At 45.3% G+C, this 25,947-nt stretch overlaps 1 protein-coding gene across 4 annotated transcripts in view; it reads left to right on the forward strand.

Annotated features, from left to right (window-relative positions):
• The window catches only part of MYOCD (myocardin), a 206,624-nt gene that overhangs the window by 61,693 nt on the left and 118,984 nt on the right, over positions 1–25,947 (forward strand). For all 4 annotated transcript variants that reach the window (XM_078654725.1, XM_078654727.1, XM_078654724.1 and 1 more), the window contains one exon: positions 22,963–23,018. In XM_078654725.1, the coding sequence (XP_078510851.1) occupies positions 22,963–23,018 (56 nt within the window). The remainder of the gene's footprint in view (positions 1–22,962; positions 23,019–25,947) is intronic.

A 25,947-nucleotide genomic window follows, 5' to 3' on the forward strand; every position in this document is an offset into this window, starting at 1 on the left:
AGATGAGTTAGATGATTAGAGGTGTATGTGTATATTTAGGTCTTCATGCATGTGTGCATGCTTTCCTCCATAGTTTAGGGAATCTCCCCAGTTCTACAGGACAAGCAGTCAACAACTTGGGAGTCTGGTTTGAGGAGAACCTTTGGTTCTCCACGCAAAAAAGAAACTGGGAGGTCAATGTTTTGGCACACTGAAATCCCTTACTGTAGGCTTAGGAAGTTCCTGCCTCTATTAACCCAGGACTGCGACAGAGATGGTCGCTCGTGCTCTGATTCTCAGTCGCCTTGACTATGCCAATGCTCTTTATATTGGCTTACCAAGATACCAGCTCAAAAAACTCCACGTAGTACAGAATGCTGTCTTTGATGGGCATCCCGGGCAGTCTAGCGTAAAAGAAACAACTGCATGACCTGCACTGGCTTCCAGTGGCTCAAAAAGTCAAATTTAAGGCTCTCACTTTGGCCCACTCAGCCCTTCACTGATGTGGCCTGCTCTACCTGAGGAAACAGTTTAGTTTCTACTCCCCCCGAAGACATCTTTGCTCTGCCTCACAGTGTCTGGCATCGATTCCTTGCTTTCGGCTTGTTAGAGTTGGTGGGAGTTCTCTATCTTTTAAAGCAGCTGAAGCCTGGAACTCTCTTCCTCTTGAGTTGCGGAGCATTCATGATCCTCGTCGGTTCAGGAAGAGACTAAAAACTCTATTTATCTAATTGGCAGGGAATCAAGGTTCCCCACAGTCTTCTATTTGGCTTCCTCGCCGGGACACTTAGGAGTAGCCGTGAGCGATATAAATTTCTGTAACATAACATATGTTTTTGTGTTTTCATGTTGAGTCTGAGTGATTTATTTGGGCAAACTGTCATATTCTGTATAACGAAGGTGAGAAGATGTGGCCTAATGGCTAGGGTGGAATATTTCAAATCTGGGGAACAGAGTTCGAGTCTCAGCAATGACGCACAACATCCTGTGATTCTGGGCAAATCCCTTAATCTCTTCCGCCTAACAAAAATGAATGTGTCCTTGTGTAAGGTAACTCGTGCTCAGGTAAAGCGCTCTGATAACTTTTGGTCAAGTTTGCGCTATATAAAACTGGAAAAAAATGATTGATTATTCTTGACATTGGTCAGGAAATACATATTTCTGCAGCAATTCTCCATCTTAATGGAACAACTCATAATGTTGTGGTAATACCGCACACGGATATGACCGTCCCTACAGCTTTGTGATTTTCAAGCGTTGTACCGATGCATTAGAAGTGCCAGTAGAGCTATACTAGAAGGGTATGCCTGTCTGAGATTGTGTTTGTGTGCAGGAGTGCATGCACACTTATCTTTGGAGTATTCATGTGCTTGTACGTTTTTGCAATAAAGTTGGATATTTAGAAAATTACTATCAGCTTTTAGTTCTACACAGTCCAGTTTAGAAGTATCTCTGAGATCACTGAGCAAGTGATGTTGGAATTTCAGGGTGTGTATGTGTACACAGTTTGTAAACACTTACTTACATGTCGATGTGTCTTGTAAACAAGCACATTCTTTATACATTAGTCAGTCTTCATTATATGGACACATGCACAGCATACACTAAACATTTTGCTATTTTGTGTTGATATCTAGAAGAAAACTATTTTATTTTGCTTGGATGTGCCCCTGAAGTAAAGATTAACGAAGGAAGGGGAAGGGCAGGACGAAAGACGACTGCTCAAGCAGCAATGTCTGATAGAAAGAATGTACTTACATTTTCTGTGGTTGACCAGCAGTCCTTGGTTTCATTGAATATTGCTTGCTGAATGATGTGACTCAAAACTTCTGAACATCTGGCTTTTTGTGTAGATGTTAAAATGATGTAAATAGACGGCAGGAAGTGATTTTTAAGTCTGAAGAGGTATGACCTTCAGTCAGAGGCAGTTGTGAATAATGCCTCGGGTGCAAATCATTAGAGGCGGCCAATCTGGAACTTTGAGTCCAGCACCAGAGACATTACATCTGTGCTACTCATGAAAGAAGAAGACTGCCAACACAATGACGCTGCCTACATACTACAAATTCTGGGCCCAATTTACTAACTTTGCACGCTGTGCTGTGTTGTGTCGCATGAAAAGGACAGAGCAGGACAGAGCCATTTCTACTAATATATGACGCTGTTTTCTCCCTCCCTCCGGTGACCCCTGGCACACTTCAGCTTTTAAGCACCACAGTGGAAGGGTTTCTGCGTGATTTCTAGCATAGGTTTTGTGCTGAAAGAGTACCATTCCATTACAAAATACCATGCCTAAAAAATAGTTTTAATACTTTCCTACTTGTGTGTGTGCTGTGCAGCACATATGCAAGATGTGGGAAACATTTTTTTTTTCAAGTTGACGATAGCCTCAAAGAGGCATTAATTTTCAGCACAAAGCCTTGTCTACACATATTAGTAGATCGAACTTTGAATCTAACCGCATGGCTGTTGTATGGCAACCAGTGGAGGCAGGCACAGATCGGGGGCGGCCGGGGGTGGGGTGGGGAGAGTAGGAGGGTGTAATAAAAGGAAAAAACGCATCTTATTGCTGCATCTCTCCTCCGTCTCTCCTCCGCGACGGGCTGGAACAAGAAGCACCAAAGCTCCCCTAAGCCAATCACAACAGCGTTGTGATAGGTCTGAGCACCACAGTTCGGCACTCAGACAGGCAGTGGGAGCCTGGGCATGTTCTCCACCCAGGCTGTATTACAGCCTGGGTGGAGAACATACAAAGTGTGCATGACTGTTTGGCCAGCCCCATAAGGCCGGTCAAATATTCATGTACACTTAAAGTGCGCCAGCACTCCTCCCCCTGCTCCTCTGTCATCAGAGCAGCCTCGCCCCGCCCGCAAAGCTGCCGCAGCAGGATAATATAAAATGATAATAACCTCATGTTATTAGCATGTTATTTTTCCTTAGTTTGACTGTTGGAGGGCAGTTGAGCGACGCTCTGCGGTCTTAGCGAAGGGCTGCCCCGGATGGGAACGCCCATGTACCACTCATAGTATGCCTTCTTTGGCACAGTGCAACACAAGCAGCACAGAGTACTACTTTGCGTTTCTTTAGGGATACTTTAACAGCACATATAAAGTTTTGTGCTGAAAAGTAAGTCCAATATCAACAGTTTGCCCCGGTTTACAGCACTGTTGTGAGTTGAAAGTTGTTAGTAACTCTGCCTCACTGTGTGCAATGGACACAACTTGGAAAAAAGCAAAATATTAATCAAGACAACTACTGGCAGATTTGAAATATAAATGTGTCCAATCTGCAGGAAGACACTAGAGGAGCAGTAGAAATAGGAGAAGGGAGAGAAGCTCAGACACATGAAGACTGTAATTTAGAAATCAACATAAATATGACAGAGAAACGTCAAAGAAACATAACAGTGCATGAAGGTAATGTGTACGCCTCTATACAGGAAACCATCTTAAATAGCTCCCTTACATTCTGAGAGCAGCTTCACTTTAGAAACAACCCCAGGTCAGGATAGATGAGGTATCTCTTATTTGCAAACTTGAATCATATAGGAAAAAAACAACATCTCTGAGTACTATCCTTCAATTTGAGATCTTTTAAGCTATTGGCCTTTGTGGATCTGTTATGTTAGCACTTGGAAGCAATTTGAGTTTATCTCTGAATAATTATGTTCTATTCACCGTTAAAGAACATTAAGAGTCTGGCTGAGTGATCCTTTTTAACACGCGATGGAGCAATTTTAATATAAATTGATACATTGCTTAACTTGGTTTGTCCTCTAAAGTAAACTCCAAGGTATCCTAGCAGGATTTCCTCTATTGAATCCTGTTGTTTTTTTGTTGCTTGTGCTTAGGAGCACACCCATAGCGCTTCTGACATCTTCAGATGCCTCCAGTGGCATTGCTTTGAATCATTTTCCTTGTGGGCTGACGTTTAATCCTTTTAGACACGCCTTTCATTGTTTTCACAGTGTTATCACACAATAGCACATGAGCCCCCTTAGATTAGTAATGAAAGTTGGAAAAGACCCCGAGTGCTATGGGGAGCTTTTTTTTTTGCTAAAGCAGTAGAGGTATTTTGCAAAAATGTAGTTACGGTGGAGATGTCTATCTGGGATCTGGTCAATTTCCAGAGTCAATGGGAATTACCTTTTTGCAGTGGAGACCTCGCTTGTGGTACACCTTAGTGCAGTGGTTCTTTACCTCTGGTCCGTGGGCCCTGTTGGTCTGTGACATCTACTCAGGGATCCCGAACTGTTTAGAAAAGTATACACACATAACAAACGAAAATGGAAATGTTTATATTTTTTAATACTCTGTAAATGGGAAGGAATCTCAAATTGAAGGCTAAAAATTAAGTTGAAGAAGTAGAAAAGCTTTATTCGATTTTTGTAAATTTAAAAATCATAAACGCAACATTCATCAGAAATCGATACATAATGTACACAGAATATAACATTATATTTCAGTAAAAGCAAAATAACTGTGAATACAATGGATTTATGGGCACGTTAAACTTTTCCTTTTCCTAAAAACACTCTTTAAAAAACCAACCATGGTAGCCACACATAGTTCATCATGCAACAGCTGGAAATACAATAAGGCTTTATAAATTGGATACTACCGTGTCATTTAAGCTAGTACTCATGGGTGGCCTCTTTATAGTTGGTTCTCAGAAAATACGATTTTTAAACAGTGGTTCAAATCTATTAGAGGCTAGAAGGTTAGTGGCGCTAGGTGCACAAGATCCCCTTCCCCAGGAGTTGTATTTCTTTGCCGGTGATCTAAGTAACGGGATGTGTAGGAAGCTCGGATAGAAGTCATACAAGTCCCAAATGCAGATGGGGCCGTCTCCTTCTTTGGGCTGACAAAATCGTAAGTAGGGGGCGATGTTCCTATTCTTAAATGTAATTATCACCAGGTCCCCAGAGGTGTCTTTGGGCAGCGTACCTAACCACCCCACCCTCCTGACGCTCAGGATTCCACCATCTAGGTCAGGTGGCAAAGGTCTGTTGTCCTGTAGCCAAAAAATAACCTTATTTAACAGGTCCTGATGTGTTTCATGTTTTCCCTGACTAAGTGCAGGGACCCCAGAGAGGACAGTCACATATGGGGCGGCTACAGGAGGTAAATTAATACGTGGCATTCTTTCTGGATCGGCTCTGGCCACTGTGTGATTTGTTAACGCGGGTTTTAATGCTACTTTAGAGCCTGATGCGATAAGTGTGTTAAGTGGTAGTGATTGAGTTTGGACATTCTTATGTGAAATTGACTTAAACTTTTCGGGGGTACTGGGAGGATTAGGGCAAATGGGTATTGCCATCTTATTGGTAGGTGGAAAATTCCTATTGATTATTTTCTCAATGCTAGTCAGCCTGTCCCCCAGATCATTAATTTTTATAACCAGAGGCGATATGGCAGATAGTAACAGTTGCTCGAACTGAGCCAGTAAAGTTGGTTGGGAGGACGATACAGAATCATTTATTTTATCCGCAGCCAAATCCACCATTGATGTAGTTGGGTTAGAGGGAGATGATGTAGGGCTGGTGCACAATTTTAGGATTTTAGGTTGGTTCTCATTAGCATTTGCCCCGTCATGCTTCCTTTTTATATTGAGGCCCCGAGGCAGTGCATTGGCTTGACTTTTGTCTTTATTTGAGGGTAGAGGTGGGTCCCGCTGAGTGCCATTTGAATTGTCTAAATTACTGCCAAAAATAGGGGGGGTTGATGCATCCGGAACATACTTGGTGCCACACAGGGCATTGAGCTCCTCCCAGATGGACATATTTTGTATACAATACGCCAAAAGCGGCAATAGCAGTACAGTGCAAGTCAATAAATAAAGTGCATCTCTATACCTCCTCCTATGGAAAAGTCAGGTGGGGTGGCCCGTCCCGTCCTCTTCTGGCCTCTGAGGGCCGTAGAGGGCCCGCCCTTTGCCTGGGCTTCGCCCGCGCGCGCGTCCCGCGGGGCCGGAAGTGAGGGCTGTCTGAAATAGGCTCCGGTAGCAAGTGGGTGTGGCCGCCGCCTCCCGAGTCCTCCCGCAGCCTCCAGGTATGTCCGTGCACTTCACTGTGCACGCGCTGCGCCTCCCGCGAAGCGGGAGACGCGAGGTCTGATTTGAATCCCCCGGTAGCAAGGGGGTGTGGCCGCCGCCTCCCGAGTCCTCCCGCAGCCTCCAGGTATGTCCGTGCACTTCACTGTGCACACGCTGCGCCTCCCGCGAAGCGGGAGACGCGAGGTCTGATTTGAATCCCCTGGTAGCAAGGGGGTGTGGCTGCCGCCTCCCGAGTCCTCCCGCAGCCTCCAGGTATGTCCGTGCACTTCACTGTGCACGCGCTGCGCCTCCCGCGAAGCGGGAGACGCGAGGTCTGATTTGAATCCCCCGGTAGCAAGGGGGTGTGGCCGCCGCCTCCCGAGTCCTCCCGCAGCCTCCAGGTATGTCCGTGCACTTCACTGTGCACACGCTGCGCCTCCCGCGAAGCGGGAGACGCGAGGTCTGATTTGAATCCCCTGGTAGCAAGGGGGTGTGGCTGCCGCCTCCCGAGTCCTCCCGCAGCCTCCAGGTATGTCCGTGCACTTCACTGTGCACACACTGCGCCTCCCGCGAAGCGGGAGACGCGAGGTCTGATTTGAATCACCCGGTAGCAAGGGGGTGTGGCCGCCGCCTCCCGAGTCCTCCCGCAGCCTCCAGGTATGTCCGTGCACTTCACTGTGCACACGCTGCGCCTCCCGCGAAGTGGGAGACGCGAGGTCTGATTTGAATCCCCGGGTAGCAAGGGGGTGTGGCCGCCGCCTCCCGAGTCCTCCCGCAGCCTCCAGGTATGTCCGTGCACTTCACTATGCACACGCTGTGCCTCCCGCGAAGCGGGAGACGCGAGGTCTGATTTGAATCCCCTGGTAGCAAGGGGGTGTGGCCGCCGCCTCCCGAGTCCTCCCGCAGCCTCCAGGTATGTCCGTGCACTTCACTGTGCACACGCTGCGCCTCCCGTGAAGCGGGAGACGTGAGGTCTGATTTGAATCCCCCGGTAGCAAGGGGGTGTGGCCGCCGCCTCCCGAGTCCTCCCGCAGCCTCCAGGTATGTCCGTGCACTTCACTGTGCACACGCTGCGCCTCCCGCGAAGTGGGAGACGCGAGGTCTGATTTGAATCCCCCGGTAGCAAGGGGGTGTGGCCGCCGCCTCCCGAGTCCTCCCGCAGCCTCCAGGTATGTCCGTGCACTTCACTGTGCACACGCTGCGCCTCCCGCGAAGTGGGAGACGCGAGGTCTGATTTGAATCCCCCGGTAGCAAGGGGGTGTGGCCGCCGCCTCCCGAGTCCTCCCGCAGCCTCCAGGTATGTCCGTGCACTTCACTGTGCACACGCTGCGCCTCCCGCGAAGCGGGAGACGCGAGGTCTGATTTGAATCCCCTGGTAGCAAGGGGGTGTGGCCGCCGCCTCCCGAGTCCTCCCGCAGCCTCCAGGTATGTCCGTGCACTTCACTGTGCACACGCTGCGCCTCCCGCAAAGCGGGAGACGCGAGGTCTGATTTGAATCCCCCGGTAGCAAGGGGGTGTGGCCGCCACCTCCCGAGTCCTCCCGCAGCCTCCAGGTATGTCCGTGCACTTCACTGTGCACACGCTGCGCCTCCCGCGCAGTTAGTATCATGACCTTGATTTTTGGAAAGAGCACAACTATAGAAAAACAATAGTTTGGCCATTTGGCGGCCTCAATTGAAGCACTGGTATGTTTTGACTAAAAGAGTGGATGTAGTTGGAGCACAAAGGACGAAGTGATATGCTACAATGTAGTATATCAATGTGTCTTTTAGAATTAAAACCCAATCTTGAACCACTCTAACCTGCGCTTTAAATTTCAATGTTATTTTTTTTGTTTGTGAATTAAAGAAAATAGTTTCTCATTTGGGTATTTCCTTTATGTGTCCTTATTTCTGTATTTTGTTGAGGTGCACAGCGTAGAAATGGTTTGGGTCGGAGACTCCGGCTTCCGTTAGTGAATCTCACAGGCTTCTGTCCATTTGCTATTTTTTCCGTAATATATGTGTAGTTGTTTTATTTCTTATGTTTTGTAGAGATATGCCTCTAGAGTAGTTGTCTGGAAAAAAAGGAGCATAGAATTTTGGAGGTTATTGTTTAGGTCATTCAAGGCATGAATTGATGCACAACTGGGTATAGTTTGTTGTATCAAATTCAGTATATTTGGGCATACATTTTTTCTATGAAATAAAGTGGCTTGAAAATACATAACTTAGTTTGGATGTGTGCTTTTGTACACTCACAAAATTTAGTGGAATCCATTTTTGATGCAGTACTAGATAACAACCTTCTATCTAAAATGAAGCTAGTGGCCTACAGAAAACCGATATACTCAGTAAAGTTTGTCCAGTGAGCTAGATCATTTCCATACAACATTAGACCTCCTCTGTATTCTTTTACCAAGGTGTTTACCCCAAAATCAGGGAATATGCAAAAGCTGTGGGCATGGATATTTTCACTCAGATGCACTCAATGTTCCAAGGCAAAGGCTCAAAATAGATTAATAGCGAAAACCTGGATGGCACTGTCAAATATTCAGGATCCCTGATCGAATATTCACGATCTCTCGAAATCTGGTTGAGCCGATGAGCTGTCAAATTTCTGCACGGTTCTGCTTCTTGTATTCACACAACAGTTATGAAGCATAAACAAAACGTCTGTGAAATTGAAGACAATTTACAGCTCAATGAATCCCACTGTTTGGCAAGTAGGGTTACAAGCACACATTTGATTACATGCCTCTTACCATTACATCATTCTGAAGAACATCACCACTGTTATAAAACCTCAAAGTGCATTTTACCTGGAGACTAGGAAGAAGAGATATGGGAAAATTTAGATTATGTCCCAAGGTTTTGACATCTACGGCTCCAGGTGAGTCGCGTATGGGTACTATATGCTAACATTAAGTTGTTGATAAACATCACTTAGAATCGACGCTAGTGACATTCACTGTACTATTTTATTTGACTATCACAATATTTCTGTGGCTGTCAGTCAAGGTTTGACATCTGGTTACCACCGTTGGCTGTAGGATGGGTCTTGCTGAGTGATGATCAGAAGGTAAATTATGTCACAACAGCATCTTGAGTGAAGATAGTTAACTTTCAGGATAGTCTCGAGTTTAAACAATTCTAACGTGTTAAGGTATCGCTGGTATTTTGGGACACATGTGGATTTTCTCATCTCCTGAAAATGTATATGAGGCCAAGACACAAAATGAACCGGAAAATGACAACCAATTTCTTTGTGTATTTACTTAGTCATGATTCATGCAGAAACAGATATCCGTGCACTCTAGATCATTTATATGCAGGGGTGTGCACAACTGCTATCTGACTTACGACTTTGCTTTGAAAGTTTTGTGCTGTGCAAATCTTGTGGTTTAAAAGAAGGCAGTTTTACTACCATTTGCCGCAGTGGGATCTTTTACATGCAGCTCTAAAGGAGAGTGTAGGGCAGTTATTGGGCAGGCATTGCTTAACAGCCGTCCCAATCTCCTGTCCCCTGAGTCTCTGGCAAATTCTTAAGTCTATTTGCATCTGCGTAACATGCTCCTCTGTCCAACCTCTGCACCCCCATCACGCCCTTCTAGGAACCCCAACCCACACTCACATTCCAAGACTCTTCATCTTGTGACTCTGGAGAGCGCTGCAGCCTCACGATCTATTCCCTGCTGCTCGGGATCTATTCCCTGCTACTCATGATCAATTCCCTGCTGCTCAGGATCTATTCCCCGCTGCTCGGGATCTATTTCCTGCTGGTCGGGATCTATTCCCTGCTGCTCATGATCTATTTCCTGCTGCTCGGATCTATTCCCTGCTGCTCGGGATCTATTCCCTGCTGCTCGGGATATATTCCCTTCTGCTCAGGATCTATTCCCTGCTGCTCAGGATCTATTCCCTGCTGCTCGGGATCCCTTCCCTGCTGCTAAATGGCCCTTCAGCAAGCCATTGTGCAGTAGGAAATCCTGTCTGCTGCTGGATGGATTGGTTTAAGCTCCCCCTGAGACTTCGGGCAAAGTTGGGACTCTCCACCCACCTTTGGCAAGGGCCTTCTAAATGATGGATGTACTGTGTCCTGTTTACAAGTAAAGTGAGCGACATTTTAGTGGTCAGGGGCTGAGATGCAAGTTGAACTACGTTGTTGTTGATTACAATGTTGGATTTCAGCTCATAAATGTCTGAAAAGCAATGCTAAGGAGGCATCCTCCCAAAAAAGGAACTGTGCACGATGGCACTGACTGAATTTCGCTTGCAGCCTGTGTCTGATAAACTAATGGGATGAAAAAACTAAGGGGCATATGTACAAGCCCCTATCGCCACTTTTACTGACGTTGTGGTAGCGATAGGGGCTGCACTTTATGTACAAGGCAGTGTTAAACCACTTAACGTGTCTTAACGCTGCCTTGTACATAAGGCTTTTTTGGGGGGTTTTCTTTTTTTTGCTGAGTTTTATATAGCACGAACTAGACCCGAACCGAATCAGGTATCAGAGCGCTTTACATAGCACCAGTTACGTTACATGAGGACACACTTTCATTTTAGGCACGGGGAGATTAAGTGATTTGCCCAGAATCACAGGAGGTTTTTGACGTTGTTACCGAGACTCGAACCCAGATCCCCAGGTCCGAGGTCGAGCGCCTTAGCCGTTAGGCCAACCCCTCTCCCCTCTCCCTTACACGCCATGGTTAGCTTGAAAGGGGTGGGCAGTGGGTGTTGCGGTGGGCGTTCCACCTCAACACCCATTCATTTTGACGCTGCACCCTATGTACAAGGGTGGCGTACATAGGAGGCAGCGTGAAAAATTAAGACCAGGTAAGTCCTGGTTTTAAGTTGGCGAAACGAGGAGAAATGCATTATTTCTCCTCGTTTTTGCTTTTTCCATTTGTGCTGCCTTGTGCAGCACACATGGAAAAAGCAAAATGCCATGGTGTGTTTATGTACAGAAAGATGTACCTTCCTGTACATAAACAATCTTTAAAAAAAAATGCCATTTTGTCACTTTCATGTGTGCTGCATGAAGCAGCACACGTGAAAGTGACACAATGGTATTTCAGGATTGTTTATGTGCAGGAATGGGCACTTTCCTAAACATAAACAATCCTCCCCTGCACAGAGACACCTTTGCACTATGGTGCAAGAGCAGGGCCGGACTGGGAACTAAAACCGGCCCTGGCAAAGTGCTCGGCCGTCCCGCCCTCCCCACTCGGGGGGGCTGGAGGTGCCGCCGAGCGCTTCGCTAGGGACGGTTTTCGGACGATTTTGTTGCAGGGCCGATTTTACAGCTATGCTGCAAAAACGGCCCTGTAACAATATCGCCCCCCCCAGGGCTCAAAACCGGCCCCCACCCTTGCGGCGCACCGGGGGATTGCCCGGTGCCCGCTATGGCCAGTCCGGGCCTGTGGCTGCGTTGGTGCTCAGTTGCTAAACTAGCGCCATCGCTTGGGGAATCGCAAGGCTGCACCACATTCTTGTAAATATGGTGCAGCCTTGCGTTTCACAGAGCAATTTTATGTCTTTGTGAATGGTCAGTAACTCAGTTGAGTCTTTATAGACTCAACAGAACAGAGACGACGATGCTCTCAGGAGCTGTCCTCCATGACACTTAGGTCTGAGCTTAGCTTGGTGGGTTGTGACAGTGTACCTGGATCTAATATTCCTGACAGAATGCAGTGATGAATCAGTTTGTAAACGTAGGTGTAATTTCTACCTCTCGAGGCATTCTAAAGACATATTGAATGATGCAAAGTCGCTGGTTTTCTGGTCTCCAAAATGATCATTTTATTCTAAGCTTGTTTTACAAGGAGAAAAACAGTGTTCCAGCCTCTTCAACTAGTTAAACCCACTTTAATGGATTCCATCCAATCATTTTTATACGTTTTTTAGCAATTCTTCCTGAGGGACCCCTTGTGGTGTTGTTCCAGCGAGAGACTGCATCCGCCACCATTAAACTTATGTATATATGTGGTATTTCTAATGCGCAAACCTAGCCAAAAGGCAGCGGAGCGCCTGCTGTCGGACCCTCCCCCTTAAAAGCTGGAAGTGGAATGTGTCTACTCTGCACTGTCTGTATCCATCATGACGGTAATTTCACCTCACACTGGAAGGTGCAATATATGTCAGTACCTTCTTCAGATTGTTCCAGAAAGTCTGTAGAACCCTCCTTGACCCCTCAAAAATGCCCCTCTCAACATGGAACCTGCGGCAGTGGGGAAAGGAGACAGTGGGGAACTCTGCCAATAAAAGATAAACGACTGAACTCGGCCTGCAGCTGCAAGTGGGGGGGAAAGTATCCCAGTGTGGTACTGAGTCTTTTTTTATACCTGTTTATTTTTTTTTGTTTTACCGTTGTCAGCATCGTGTTGGGTGAAATACGAGCAGTTTAAAAAGTCATAATGCGGACTTATGAGACCACAGCCATTTATCCTTGCACACTCAACATTGACATCGCACACTCTGAAATTGGGCTGCTTGTCTTTTAAATCTGATAATAGTCTATTTAAATTAAATTACATTTAAAAGGCAATTTTAATCAATGAAGTTTAGAAAATGGTTATAACTTGTGGTCTATGGCTATTAAGTGCACTGAGAAAAATGAAAGTGTGAGTGGCACACGATAGAGCGTGTTTGAAGTTTGTAACTTTAGTCATTGGTGTGTTTCTAAGTCCAACCTACACATGATCCAGGGAGCAGTTTGCTACTGGAATATAATTAAGTCTTATTTTGGCAGAAAGGGGCTCCTAGTTGAAAACAGATTTGCAGATGTTCTTCGTTAAAGATGGATGTGTTGCAAGGAAGGGGTCCAAATCCTTCCAGTTTCCCTTGGGGCGATTCTGTGTCGGATTCAAGCATGTATCTGTTGAAGCAGATAGCGCTGCTACCTGCCACAGCAAACTCTACAAACGAATGTTACTGATTATCTGTGAAAAACTTTCGCACGGTGTCAGCTCCGCCGTATTTTGCTCGTTGTAAGTCTAGTAGCTCTACTAAGAGGTGTGGAATCCGATAGGCTGCAATCAGTCAGAATGAAAGAGTATCACCTAGGCAGCTCCGGGCAGTAAAGAGGCTAATACCAGTGGCTAGTGACCGCTGTGACCATCCTGCGGTTGCTCTGTAGCTGAAGCAAGGCCTTTAACAAAGGGCAAGGTTTTGAAAGACTTGGGGGCATATTTACCAGGAGTTAACTCCGATTTAACTCCACCTTAACGCAGCAAAAGTGGAGATAGATTTAACACCCCAGTCACAAGCTGGTGCAAACAGCAGACATCGTCAGATTTCCAGCGTTAACAGACTCAAAACCTAAGACCATGGCGGACATCACCAACTAACGCTAAAGAGATGCAGAGTAGGCTTTCCCGTGCAGAAACACATGAAAAAACAACAACAACACTTTCACAACGAACTGACTGATCTGCGAAGCAAACCAAAAACATGCGATAAGGCGCGGGAGATGCAGGTATTTAATACCTGCCTCAAGCATGTGTAAAGACGGACGACTACCTGCAGTAGGCAACAGAACCCCACACACAGCCACACCCGAAGAACAAATGAGGCCCTGGAGCTACTCATCATGCAGCTCGGAGCCCAAACAGGGCCACAACACCCACTGCCACCACCCCCAGGACCCTGACCCCCAAAACCCCCCCCGGACCACCACAGAGACAGCGCAGAGTAAGATAGCGGACCTACCAAAAATGCACGACTCTCACAGACCTAACGCCAGAGAAAGTCATTGCCCACTACAGGCTCAAAAAAACAACCATTCACCGCATCATGACCCACATCGCCCACAGGCTGACGGTCCCAACACAGCAGAGAACCAACATCCCTCTGCAGACACAGCTGCTGGCTGTGCTGTGCCTGTTGGCCTCAGGTACCTTTCAACCAACAACTGCCAGAGTCAGAGGGGTCTGACAGCCAGCGCTATCAAAGTTCATCACACCTGTCCTGGATGCCATCCTCAGCTTCATACCCCAGTACCTTCCCTTCCCCAACACTACGCAGGAACAGCTGGAGACAAAGCAAGGCTTCAACGCCATAGCCGGATTCCCAAGCGTGTTGGGGGCAATCAACTGCACACATTTCCCACTTGTGCCCCCTGCGGATACTGCACACCACTACCGCAACATAAAGCACACGCATTCCATCAATGTGCAGGCAATAGTGGTCCTCCGGGGACTCTTCACCAATGTCATCGCCAACTACCCAGGCTACCCCTGCACCCAATACAGACATTTAATGGCACCACAGCCACACAACAGTTGAACGTGTGGAGATGCGGAATGCAGCCATAACACATTTGAAGCACTGCTCTGCCCACATGATCCTACCCCAGTCCCCCGCAGGCCAGCGCCCCATGGCGGTGGGCCCATGTTGCACGCTGTGCATCTGGGGCCATTAGCCCTGTGCGACCCGTGTCATCCCCCCTTGTAGTTCTGACATTGCATGTCTGAGGGCCTGATGACTGGTGGTGTAGTTGCCAGTACCAGCTACTCCCTGCGGGCTGGCTAACACTCACCCCACACACAGCCAGCATGGACATCACTGGATTGGTGGACCTGCCATCACATTCTGCAAAGCAAGTATTGACTCTTTTCTCCCTGCACTGTCACAGCTGATCAAGGATATGCACTCTGCCCTTGGATGATGACACCCCTCCGAGCCCGGCCACACCCGCCCAGAGGCAGTACAATGCGGCCCACATACGCACCAGGGGCATCGTTGAACGCACATTTGGCGTGTTGAAGTCACGTTTCAGGTGCCTGGATAGCACAGGTAGGAAGCTCCTGTACAGTTTGAACATCATGTGCAAGCTGAATATTGCATTCTGTGTGTTGCACAACATCTTTGTTTGCACCAGGGCCCCATGGATCCCAGTTCCAGAGGTACCGGCCGATGATGGTGGTGATGGGGCAGGTAGCCCCCATCCCACTGCAGCAGCGGCAGGAATAGCCCGAAGGAATATCATAATTGACACTTACTTCTCATGAGCACATCACATTGTGACTGTCCCTGGCAATCAATCGACAGGAGAAAATGTCAAAATGCTCTGCATGTGTGAATAAAACATATTTGCAGGTCTCAGCTTGCACTTCTACATTTTAATGTTACTTTTCCCTGCGATTTCGGATGTGATTTGGCAGGTTGTGCACATTTGCTGAACCAGTTGTGTCCTGTGCTCAGATGTGGTGGGGGTGCTGTTCGTACTGTGATGTTGTCAATGCAGGGGTGAACTCCTGCTTATGTGCATATGCTGCATGGTGGGTGTATTGCTCCTGCGGCTCTGATTTATCTGCCACTGGTCTCTTTCGTGCAATGTGCGTGTCAGTTCTGTTCTTCCACAGTGCTTGGATGTTGTAGTGTACATGTTGTCCTCTGCAGTTGGCCAGGGTGCATCCGTGGTACTCCACTGCTGATAGATTTTGTTCTATGGCATTTTCCGCATGCTGTTCTTGTACTATTTTTCTGCATTGTGCGTGAGTTTTGCTGCCCTCGCGTTGGTTGTCACTGTTTTCTTATTGTGTTTTTTTTGCGTTGGGGTTTGTCTTTTTATCTCCGTCGAGGTGGTTGTGTCACGCACATTGTCCGTGGTGTTGGCAGACTATCGCATGCTACCGCCGTGTTGTGAATTCCACGTTGTCACATAGTTGTTTTCTGCGATGTTGAAAGTTGCGTTATGCTACTCTTGCGGTAGTTATCACACACTCTTGTGAATATACCCCTTACTTTCTCATGGTCTAGAAATACTCCACGTTGTTCTGGTAAACCCACGACCACCTCTCCTGAGTGAAGAGCATGAACACATCCCATGGTGTTTGAAGCAGCCACCCCATGGTCACAAACAGTGCTTAATTTGTAAAAACCAAGAGCGCTGGTGCCCAAAGCTTTGCTCAGAAGCCCGCCGGCCTATGCCATTAAATGTCAGTGCGATGCATACCAAGGCTGGTAGCCTTAAATCCACCTGATGCCTCTTGTTTCCACTACTAGACAATCCCAGCCTCATTATCACACTTTGCAAGATTTTGCTTCCTCCATATGTGATAGTATTGTCGTCTTTCCTTTCTCTTCTTCCTCTTTCTGATCTGTGTGTTTTACCTTCTCTTGCACTCTGTAAATATCTGATGCAGAAAAATAACTGTTGGTCCTCAAAAATAAGTGCTGCGGCTTCCACAGGCTCAAATTAAGCACTGGGCTTCATTATCATCAAACAAACTTCATTCGGCATTAATACCGTAAAAGTATATCATAAAAAGATTTCATGCAATCATTTTAACAACAATAAATGAAAAGGATCACAATTAAAATGTGATATGAGCGACATAAAATCAAACATTATATGACTAAGAAATATCGAATCCCCTTTAAGCTATCATAGGAATGAACTGCTAGAAGGACAAAGTTCAAATGCATAATTGTAATGAGAAGGTCGTGGCAGGCACTTGTTAAGAATATCTTTTTCTAATAATTAATGACCCTCTAATGAAACTAATAACTGCACACCAGACTTCTGCCACATAAAGCTTCTGTAAGTGGTGGTAATCCTTTTAGTAGGATTTACAATTTAAAGGGAGTAAAACTGGAATGGACAATCGAGTTCACACCAACAACAAAAAAGCACAAAATTAACTATACTTTGGTGTGAGTGGTTATCACACGGGCAATTAGAAGCTTTTCAAACCATGCTTCTTGTTAGGTGAAATCTAAAAGAAAATGTAAAATACCCAGACATAACCTGGTTAGATCTAATCTATGCTGAGTATTGTCTGCATAGATTGGATAAAACTCCAACTCGTATCTGGGGGATAAGGTCTAATAACTTGCCAAAGAGGACAACGAAGGGCATTGGTCCGGAGCGTACATTACGTTGGACGTAAACAAGCCTTATCCAGGCCATGGCAGCAAGACTTAGAAGTTCAGGGTTTGTAAAAACTTCAGAAACCCCCAGTCTTGGAAAAATGCTGATGACATGGACTAACCTGGCAGGGCCGGACTGGAAACCAAAACCGGCCCTGGCAAAGTGCTGCCCCCTTCCCCCTCCTTGGGGGTTGGGGGTGCGACCGCGCTCTTTGCCAGGGCCGGTTTTTGGCCGATTTTGTTACAGGGCCGTTTTTGCAGCTACGCTATGCAAAAACGGCCCTGTCACAAAAACAGCCCCAGGGGGCCAAAACTGGCCCCCACCCATGCGGCCCACCGTGGGATTGCCCGGAGCCCGCAACGGCCAGTCCGGGCCTGTAACCAGGGAATATTAACCATCTTGTCCAAGGCCATGGAGTCTAAAAGAATACTTTGAGTGAGACCAAACGTGAGAGATTGCCAAATGTTTCCCCATAGCTCGAGAGGAGCCAGCTCAAGTAAGCCTTCTAGATAGGTCACAAAACTATACTTTTTGACCCAGTGGAGCTGTAGAGGTAAGGTACTGGGTTAACAGTTTAGTGACAAGGGCTGGCCACCTTTTTAACAAGTTCGTATAATTGTGGCTTCAGACCTCAGTCTGTCACGAGGGCAGAAATGAACATAGTTTGGCAAAAGTAGCTTGTACGGTTTCTAAAACCACATATTGTAGTATCTTTTAGGTTGAGATACATTGAACATTTGTTTTGTTGATTGCATTCTGCACAAATATGCCTTTGCAAGAAAATGACAAAACTAGGAAAACCGTGGCAGAAACACTGTACAACCCATCTCTCTGCATAGGATAGTACTGGGGGGTGGGGAGGGCAGATCTCTGCGATCCATGCTTGTCACTGCTCCTTTGAGGTTGTCACATGGAGAAATCCAGGATTAGTAGGAATGGCTGTGTGTCCCTTGTTCAGAATGTGAAAAGTACAGCAAAGGTCTCAGAAAGAGAAATGGGTAAAGGGATGGGCAAATGGTTATGGTTAAATGCTTGCCACAGTCAAAAAGCAAAACCCTGCTGCTCGGAATACTACAGAATTGGAAATAGTATTCTAATGGGGTAAGCATTACCAGAAATGGAAATCACCATAGCATAAGACGAGCATTGTCCAAAATAATTATGGGAGGCTTAAATTAGGATTTTGAGCAGCAAGTACCATTAAAAAACGGTGGGACCGATTCACAGAACTAATCTGAGATAAAATTCTAAACTTACTACTTTTGGTATTCATAGAAGACATTTAGTAGTAGTAAAGTGAGGATTCCTACCTTTTTAACTACTAAATGCCATCTGTGAATACCAAAAGTAGTAAGTTTAGGATTTTATCTCAGATTAATTCTGTGAATCAGCCCAGAGTTATGGGAGTGTAATTGTGAGTGCAGTTGGAAATCTCCCAGATCTGTACAGTCATCTCAACTACCATTAAGGGTGGCTTCATTTTAGGTTTAGGAATGGTGACGCCACGTACCCTATCTGGGACACTGAGCTAACAGCCAAGAAGCTGAAACAATCTGAAGGGAGATAAGTGACCCCCAAGGCAGAAGGCACCATTACCCCAGCCCTCCTTGCAGATTGTGATAATCCTCAGACCACAGGGACAGCCTTCAGGAAAGATACCTGTCCGGGGGAGCTGAATGTTGTAAAGCCAAAAACTTGCAAAATTTCTTTAGAACTTTGTGAGGATTGCAAAGAAATGTTGCGTGCCACTTACGAAGATCCAGCAGCCATCATTTGTTCGAGCACATCGCAGTCTCCTGTAGATGATGTCTCTTTGCCCTCTCTCTTTATTTATTCTGCCCCAGGCTGCCCTTTGGAGTTAGCTCAGTGTGGGTATATATTTACATTTTTGATATGGTTCAATAGTTAACATAGAATGAGTCACATAATATAGCAAATATGTTTGCCTATTGATATTTAAGCTAATCATGAGTGGTGCTCTAAGAACAGAGGTATGATGCGTTGTCACAGGTTGTTGTTATTAGGTACATATATGTGTTTTCTGCGTTTGAGATAAAAACTCATATCAGTTAATACTTCTTTTAAATGACAGTGGGTTGGCAGTAAATATCTTGTACGAGTTCTGCATTCACTCGATTCTCTGCAGCTGTTACATACACAGAGGTCTCTGGATTTAATTACCAGTGCATCATTTGCTGGGCACTAATTTGTTAGATAAATGGTGCAGAAAGAGACAATGCAGAGCAAACGCTTATCCATCTCACAAGGCATTTAAACCTTCGGAAATAGAGATTGTCAAAAGTGTGCCTGGCCAGGAAGGAATTTCAGATTGTGGTTTTATCTGTTACTCGGGTGCTGCTTGTCGCCTTTAAAAATATCCTAATGCTCTCAAACCCCAAGTGAAGTGGCCCTATCAAGAAAAGGAAAAAAACAGCAGCGAAAACACCCTTGGTTCCTGGGCTGTGAATGTGCAGTTATGTTTTGAAAGTATTTTCCGAGTGCTAGTGTATTCTTGTCTGAAAGATGAAACTTTAACTTATAAATCCTGTTTTAGTCACTTAAAGTTACATAATCGACAGTGTGATTGATGGCGGCGCTGTTCCATTTTGCTTATTGGAATATGTTATGGAGGCACTGACAATCCAGTGGGCCAGACCAGTGCAAGGTGCGTGGGGAGCATGGTGTTTGGGAGCGGTAATGGAAAAGGTGAGTTTGGAGGGTGCTCTATCGGTGGGACTCCCTCACCAGCGTGGATGCCACATTTAAAGACGGTTCTTCGTACAGTCTCGACCTGCACCAAATGTCGGATTCATATTTTAAAGCTGGTGGGGGCAGCAGGAAAGATGGCCAGGTTTAGACCAACCTGCTGCTGTTCAGGTTTGCAGTGCTTTTATGAAGGGTACTGGCAAAGCATGCAGGGAATCAATGAGGTGGAGGCCCCCATCTACGTGTACCTGATGTACAACATTGTTATGCCATTGCAAATCCTGAAAATAACAAAATTACAGGCTTTGTAGCTGCAAACAGTGAGTCAGTTGGTCAAGTTTTCTGAATCATTAAATACCTTTTGTGACTCATTCCAAATCGCAAAAAGGACTGGACATAAAAGTAGCTTCGGTCTTCCCTTTGAGAATTGCAGTGTAAAGTATCAATGATTTGTGGCAGCAACTGATGTAAAGCCATTGAAATCTTATCTACTCCCAAGGAGGGTTGAACTGAGACAGAAAACAGGCCCAGACACCGAATAGGAGTGGCTGCCCATTAGCGAATCAGATAGCTAAAAAGGTGTCCCAGATTTGTAAATAGGGGGCCATCGAACTGGCAAAGACACACTGCACAGGTGTCTAGAAACTTTGAGAAACTACATGCATTGGTGCTAGCTTCAGGCAATGTTTGTGATCGTATCAAGGAAATCAACTGCAAGAAACAGCCCACCAGACCATAAAACAGGCTCTCAAATGTCCAAGAAACTGGCCCACACACAGACCTATCCGGCCAGCCCCTCGGGCACTGCTTGATTGTCCTATAGGGCAGTTCAACCCTACTACCAAGTTGGAGTGTTAACTGATTCACAAAGGGGAAGTTGCTCCCATGGCACACTTCACCTTTGGAAATAGCGTGGAGAGGCATCAGTGGGAAATATTTTTTAAAGCTGCTCCTGTCTCTTTAATAGACACAGGCTGCTTTGAAAACAGTCTTTCCATTTGGGAATGCAAATACAAGGACCGAGGTCTGCTGTCCCTTGCAGATGACCATCCCTGTATTCCCAGCACATCGCAGGGTTTGCAAATTGTGACCTCCCAAATTATTATTCAACAGAAAGATCATTTTGGGACCCTCTTCAGTGACAATTTGCAATGTGGCCTGTTAGTACATGCCCACTTTGCAAATGTTATACATGTTCATAAGCCAGTCAGATTGCAAATGACACATTCTGGTTTGTAAACCGAGATTCATATATAAAGCCTATAGTTTTGAGAGAGTGCACTACTTAAATGTACCCCTTCACGTACCACAGATACCACACTTCATGCACACACACGCAACCGCACACACACACACACACAACCACACACAACCACACCTAACCACATGACCACACACACAACCACACACACACACAACCACAACCACACACACAACCACACACACAACCACACCCAACCACACATCCACACACACACCCACAACCACACCTGCACCCACAACCACACCCACACCCACAACCACACACACAACCGCCCCCACACACACAACCACACACACAACCACACACACAACCACACACACACAACCGCACACATACAACCACACACAACCACACACACAACCACACACACACACAACCACACACACAACCACACACACACAACCACACACAACCACAACCACACGCAACCACATACACAACCACACACACACACAACCAAACACACAACCACACACAACCACACACACACAACCACACACACAACCACAACCACACACAACCACATACACAACCACACACACACACACAACCAGACAAAACTGCACACACAACCACAACCACACACACACACACAACCACACACACATCCACAACCAAACACACAACCTCACACACACACAACCACACACACATCCACAACCACACACACACAATCACACACACACACACAACCACACATGCACACAACCACAACCACACACACACAACCACACACACACACAACCACACACATACAACCACACACACCCACACAACCACACACGCACACAACCACAACCACACACACACACACTCACACTCAGTCACACATGAATTGACATCAAGATCAAGAGCATAACTATCAATAGTGCAGCAGGTGTAATGACACTGATGCAAAGATGTGTGGAGGGCCCACTGCATCCCGATTATGTGTGTCTTTTACTATCCAGCAGGTTGAGGAGCCCATCTTCCTTGCTTGCATAAGATGACAATACATCTTTGCTGTAAACGTATTGATTTACCAAAATGTTAGGGGTAGAAGAAGCGAAACCATGCACTCGTTGGACTTGGATAACGTTGCACTTGATTCTTTGTCCCACTGTTTGCATCGCGGTTGAAGTGCTACACGGAGTTAATAGCACTTAAACATCACAAGGATGCAGGGCGATTCAAGCCCTGTTTGCTTCTGTTCATAGCACTGCCCTCATGGCCCTTGAGACCAGGGGTAGGAAGGGCAGCGGTAAGAGGACCATAGAACAAGCCAAGGGTTGCTGTTGCTACATCTCATGGCATCTTTAATTGAATACCATGCTCAAGATGCGTTATTTTGCCTGCAGTATCACTTCATGCTGGGGCGGTCTTCTGAGGTCAATTGTCATTTTTTTAGTCTATCTCTGAATAAGAAAAAAATATCTTTTTATTTAGAGGATGTTCTGTGCCCAAAATGTTAACGGTATTTTACTATTGAGAAGTTATTAACAAAATGTATCATTATGTGATTTATCAGCAGTTGGCAACCTTCTTTTTGTCATCACTAAATATTCCAGGGTCCCCTTTACGAACTCCTGTGGCAGTGCACCACTTCTGCTTACAGATCTTAAAAGATACAACTGGATATTATTTGTTAAACATATAACATAATAACATAATTAACGTTTTGACAATTTAAATGAGAACACAAGTATTGAAACAGTATCTTGTGACATATTCTTGTTTTCTTGTAAAAAAATCGCTTATTTTGAGGAAAGTTGATGTAAAAATATTTATGTATCATTTTCAAGATATTGTATAACCAGCACCCATCCAACGTCTTAGTAGTCCCTCTATTCAAAGGAAGGTTAAAATTGTGTTCTTTGGCAACTTTTATTTTCTACTGTATGACAAAATAAACTATTGGCAACGTATAATTCGGATTAGTGGAAGAGATGAAGTGAAGCAGGGTTCTACCCAGTCAATTCAATGCAACTGCTCTCGTTTCCAGATCGGTCTAGGATACAATGCTAATCAATGGAAACTTCCTTTGTGCAGTGCTTAAGGAGGTTGTGTCCAATGATTAATAGCAGGTAATGAGCATTCCTATTGCAGAGTTGTCACTCACCAGCCCCATCTTCTTCCTATTCTTCCAGCACTCAAGAGCCCAGCTGCGTTCCATGAGCAAAGGAAAAGTCTGGAGCGAGCCAAGGTAACGTCTGCGCATATCCGCACCTGTCTTTATAAATCAGCGCAACCCAAGGGTTCCATTTCAGCGGAGCACAATTTATGACAGGCACTGCGAGTATAGGTTTCTCCAAGACCAGAGCTCTAGAGGTACCATAAACTATCAACATTCAGTTTCCAACCTAGCCTGAAATATTTCTCTTGTGTACTGCCGGAGAGATATACAATGGAAACGGTGAATCTCTGATACGTGACATCAATGTTCGCACGCTGTCATGTCGTATTACGTCATATACCATCACACAAAGCCTGTACAAGCCTGGGTACTGTTTGGCAGAATGGATAAGTTGGGGGTTATCTTTTTTTATTGTTATTTACTTTATTTTTGCTTTGATTAACAAATGAAGGAGAAAGGTCATGCCTCAAATACTTGTCAAAATGTATTGTTATAGAAAATCCTGCGTCAGGTAATTGACACGAGAGCAGAGCTCCTCAAAAGCTTCATACACGTAAACTACATTTCAATTCACGTGAAAAGTATCTAATTAATTGTCCATTCAATTTTCTGTATCCAATTTTCAAGGCAATTGACAAATGTACAACCAACATGCAAATAAACACGTGCCCCCTCGCGGTTTACTACGAGCTTGACTGCAGTCAGAGAAACCTTGCACCAGCATCTGAGGTTGCATTTGTTACTGCGCTATAACAACATTTAGCAAGGCTATCTAGGGTTAGATTTAACACTGTGCCGTTAGGCCCTACCCCAATCAGGGAAAGCTAAGTGTGTCATGTGGGGTTGGACTTAATACTGTGCCATAGCACCTTACACAGCAATCATCTTCGAAACCTAGCAACCAAGCAATGTATCATTGCATTTTAAATTGGATATAATATTGTGTAATGTGCCTTATCTGTCAACCAGAGAAAGCTAGCTTGACCAATTAGAGCTGGATTTATTAACACTCTGTTGTAACACCTAACCCATCAATCAGAGAAAGCTGTCATGGTCATCTAGGATTTAGTTTTATACTGTGCCTTAACACCTTACCCATCAATCAGAGAAAGCTGGCTTTGTCACGAAGGGCTGAATTTAACACTGTACCATAGAACCTTACATATCATTCTTAGAAACATCACATTGCTGTTTAGAGTTGGATCTAATTCTGCGTCATAATGCCGTTTCCCTTCAATCAGGCAAAGCTTTTATTTCCTAGTAGTGTTAGATATAATACTGTGCTGTTACACCTCACCCAGCAATAGGAGAAAGCTGCCATGGTCATCTAGGATTTAGTTTAAATACTGTGCCTTAACACCTTTCCCACCAATCAGAGAAAGCTAGCGTTGCCATCCATGGTTGGGTTTAATACTGTGCCCCCCCTTCAGTCTATTAATTGAAACGCATCATTCTGTTTTGATTACTTCTGACAGTGAGACTCCTCAACTGGAAAGGACACGACTTAGAACAGGAAAGGGTTTCATAAGAATATTAAAAATGGTTGCCAGCAAAGCAAGGAAAGCTTCCTGACATAAAATGTTATTAGCATCCAATTTTCAGTTTTATTATTCGCATATTTCATGTCGGTCAGCTTGCATACCGTTTCTAAAACTATACTAAACTGTTTTAAAGGGATAAGCTCCAGAGGACACGAGTGATTTACAGGTGTCCAGCAGTAAACTGTAGAGAAATAGAATAATAAATGTAAATAAAATAGCCGGAAGGTTAATATGGCTACCTACAGTAGAGCAGGGGCAGTGGCACCAGGACCCAGGGAGACCTCACTAAGAGATGTTTTCTTAACTTCTAAAAAGAGTGGCGAGAGCACATTTGCCTTGATTAAATTAGGGCACGTGGCTGCCTTGCTTCTCACCTGGAAAGAAGAATGAAGGGGGATGAATCCTAGGCAGCAAACCTAGGATTCATCAAATACGGCATTCAGCAGTGCCAGTAGCGCTCTCATAAGAAAAAAGTTGGGTCCCCGCGCTTGTTTGTACAAATTAAGCACTGTCTCTAAGCAGAGGACACTACAACGCTTCCTGTCCACAAACACTTTGAAAGGACCACACTAAAACTTGTAAAGTCCATTCGAAATAGTGATTGCCAAATACCAATGTTTTGCGAAGCCACCATGTCTGTGATTGCTTTTCAATAAAGCAATTTTTTTTGTTCAAATGCAGAAGGTTTTACTTAAACCATTTACCGCGGCGCAAATTCCGCCGTGGTGTGGACATTCCATTAGGTGGGCAAGGCTGCGTCGGCCAACGATCGTGCGTACCTCAGATTATATCGCTGCATTAAGAAGGATTTTATAAAAGGTATAGTTTTTAAACATGAACTCGGAAGCATTTATGACCCCCCCCCCACCATCTGAGGCAATGCCATTGGTGTATTAATTAAGAGGCAAGTCAGTTTTTGTGTACACCTTATGTTTGGCCTAGATTCTTATTATATATGGATCAACATTATAGCTTATTAAATCAAAGACAAGAAGCATTTGAACAGTGCACACTCTGAAGTTGAACATTTCAAAATGCTCTAATATGCACTAGCAATGAAAAAGGAGGCATGGTGAAATTAAATATTTAGGATCACACAATTTGTTCAAGCAGGGAAGCCGGAACTGATATCAGGTTTTCTAGTTTGCCATTATGCAATTCAGCCTCTCCCTGGTTATCTTTTCTCACACCTGTTTTGCATAAAAGGTTAACCCTTAGGCTTTGATTATGGTGCATTGGGTTTGAGCATGTGTGGCAGGTGGAAGCTACCTAAAAGTAAAGCTCATTTTAGGCTCAATGGTCTAAAAACACTGCAAAATTAATCAGAGCCAGCCACCTTGCACGACTCACTCGAGCCTGGCTCTAGCTTTCAGTGGCTCTATAGTCTTAGGTATGAGAATGTGCACAAGTCCAATTGCAAAGCACCTGCGGTCTGTACAAAAGGGTGAAAACAGTGA

The sequence above is a fragment of the Lissotriton helveticus genome, chromosome 7, assembly GCF_964261635.1.
Source record: "Lissotriton helveticus chromosome 7, aLisHel1.1, whole genome shotgun sequence".
NCBI lineage: Eukaryota > Metazoa > Chordata > Amphibia > Caudata > Salamandridae > Lissotriton > Lissotriton helveticus.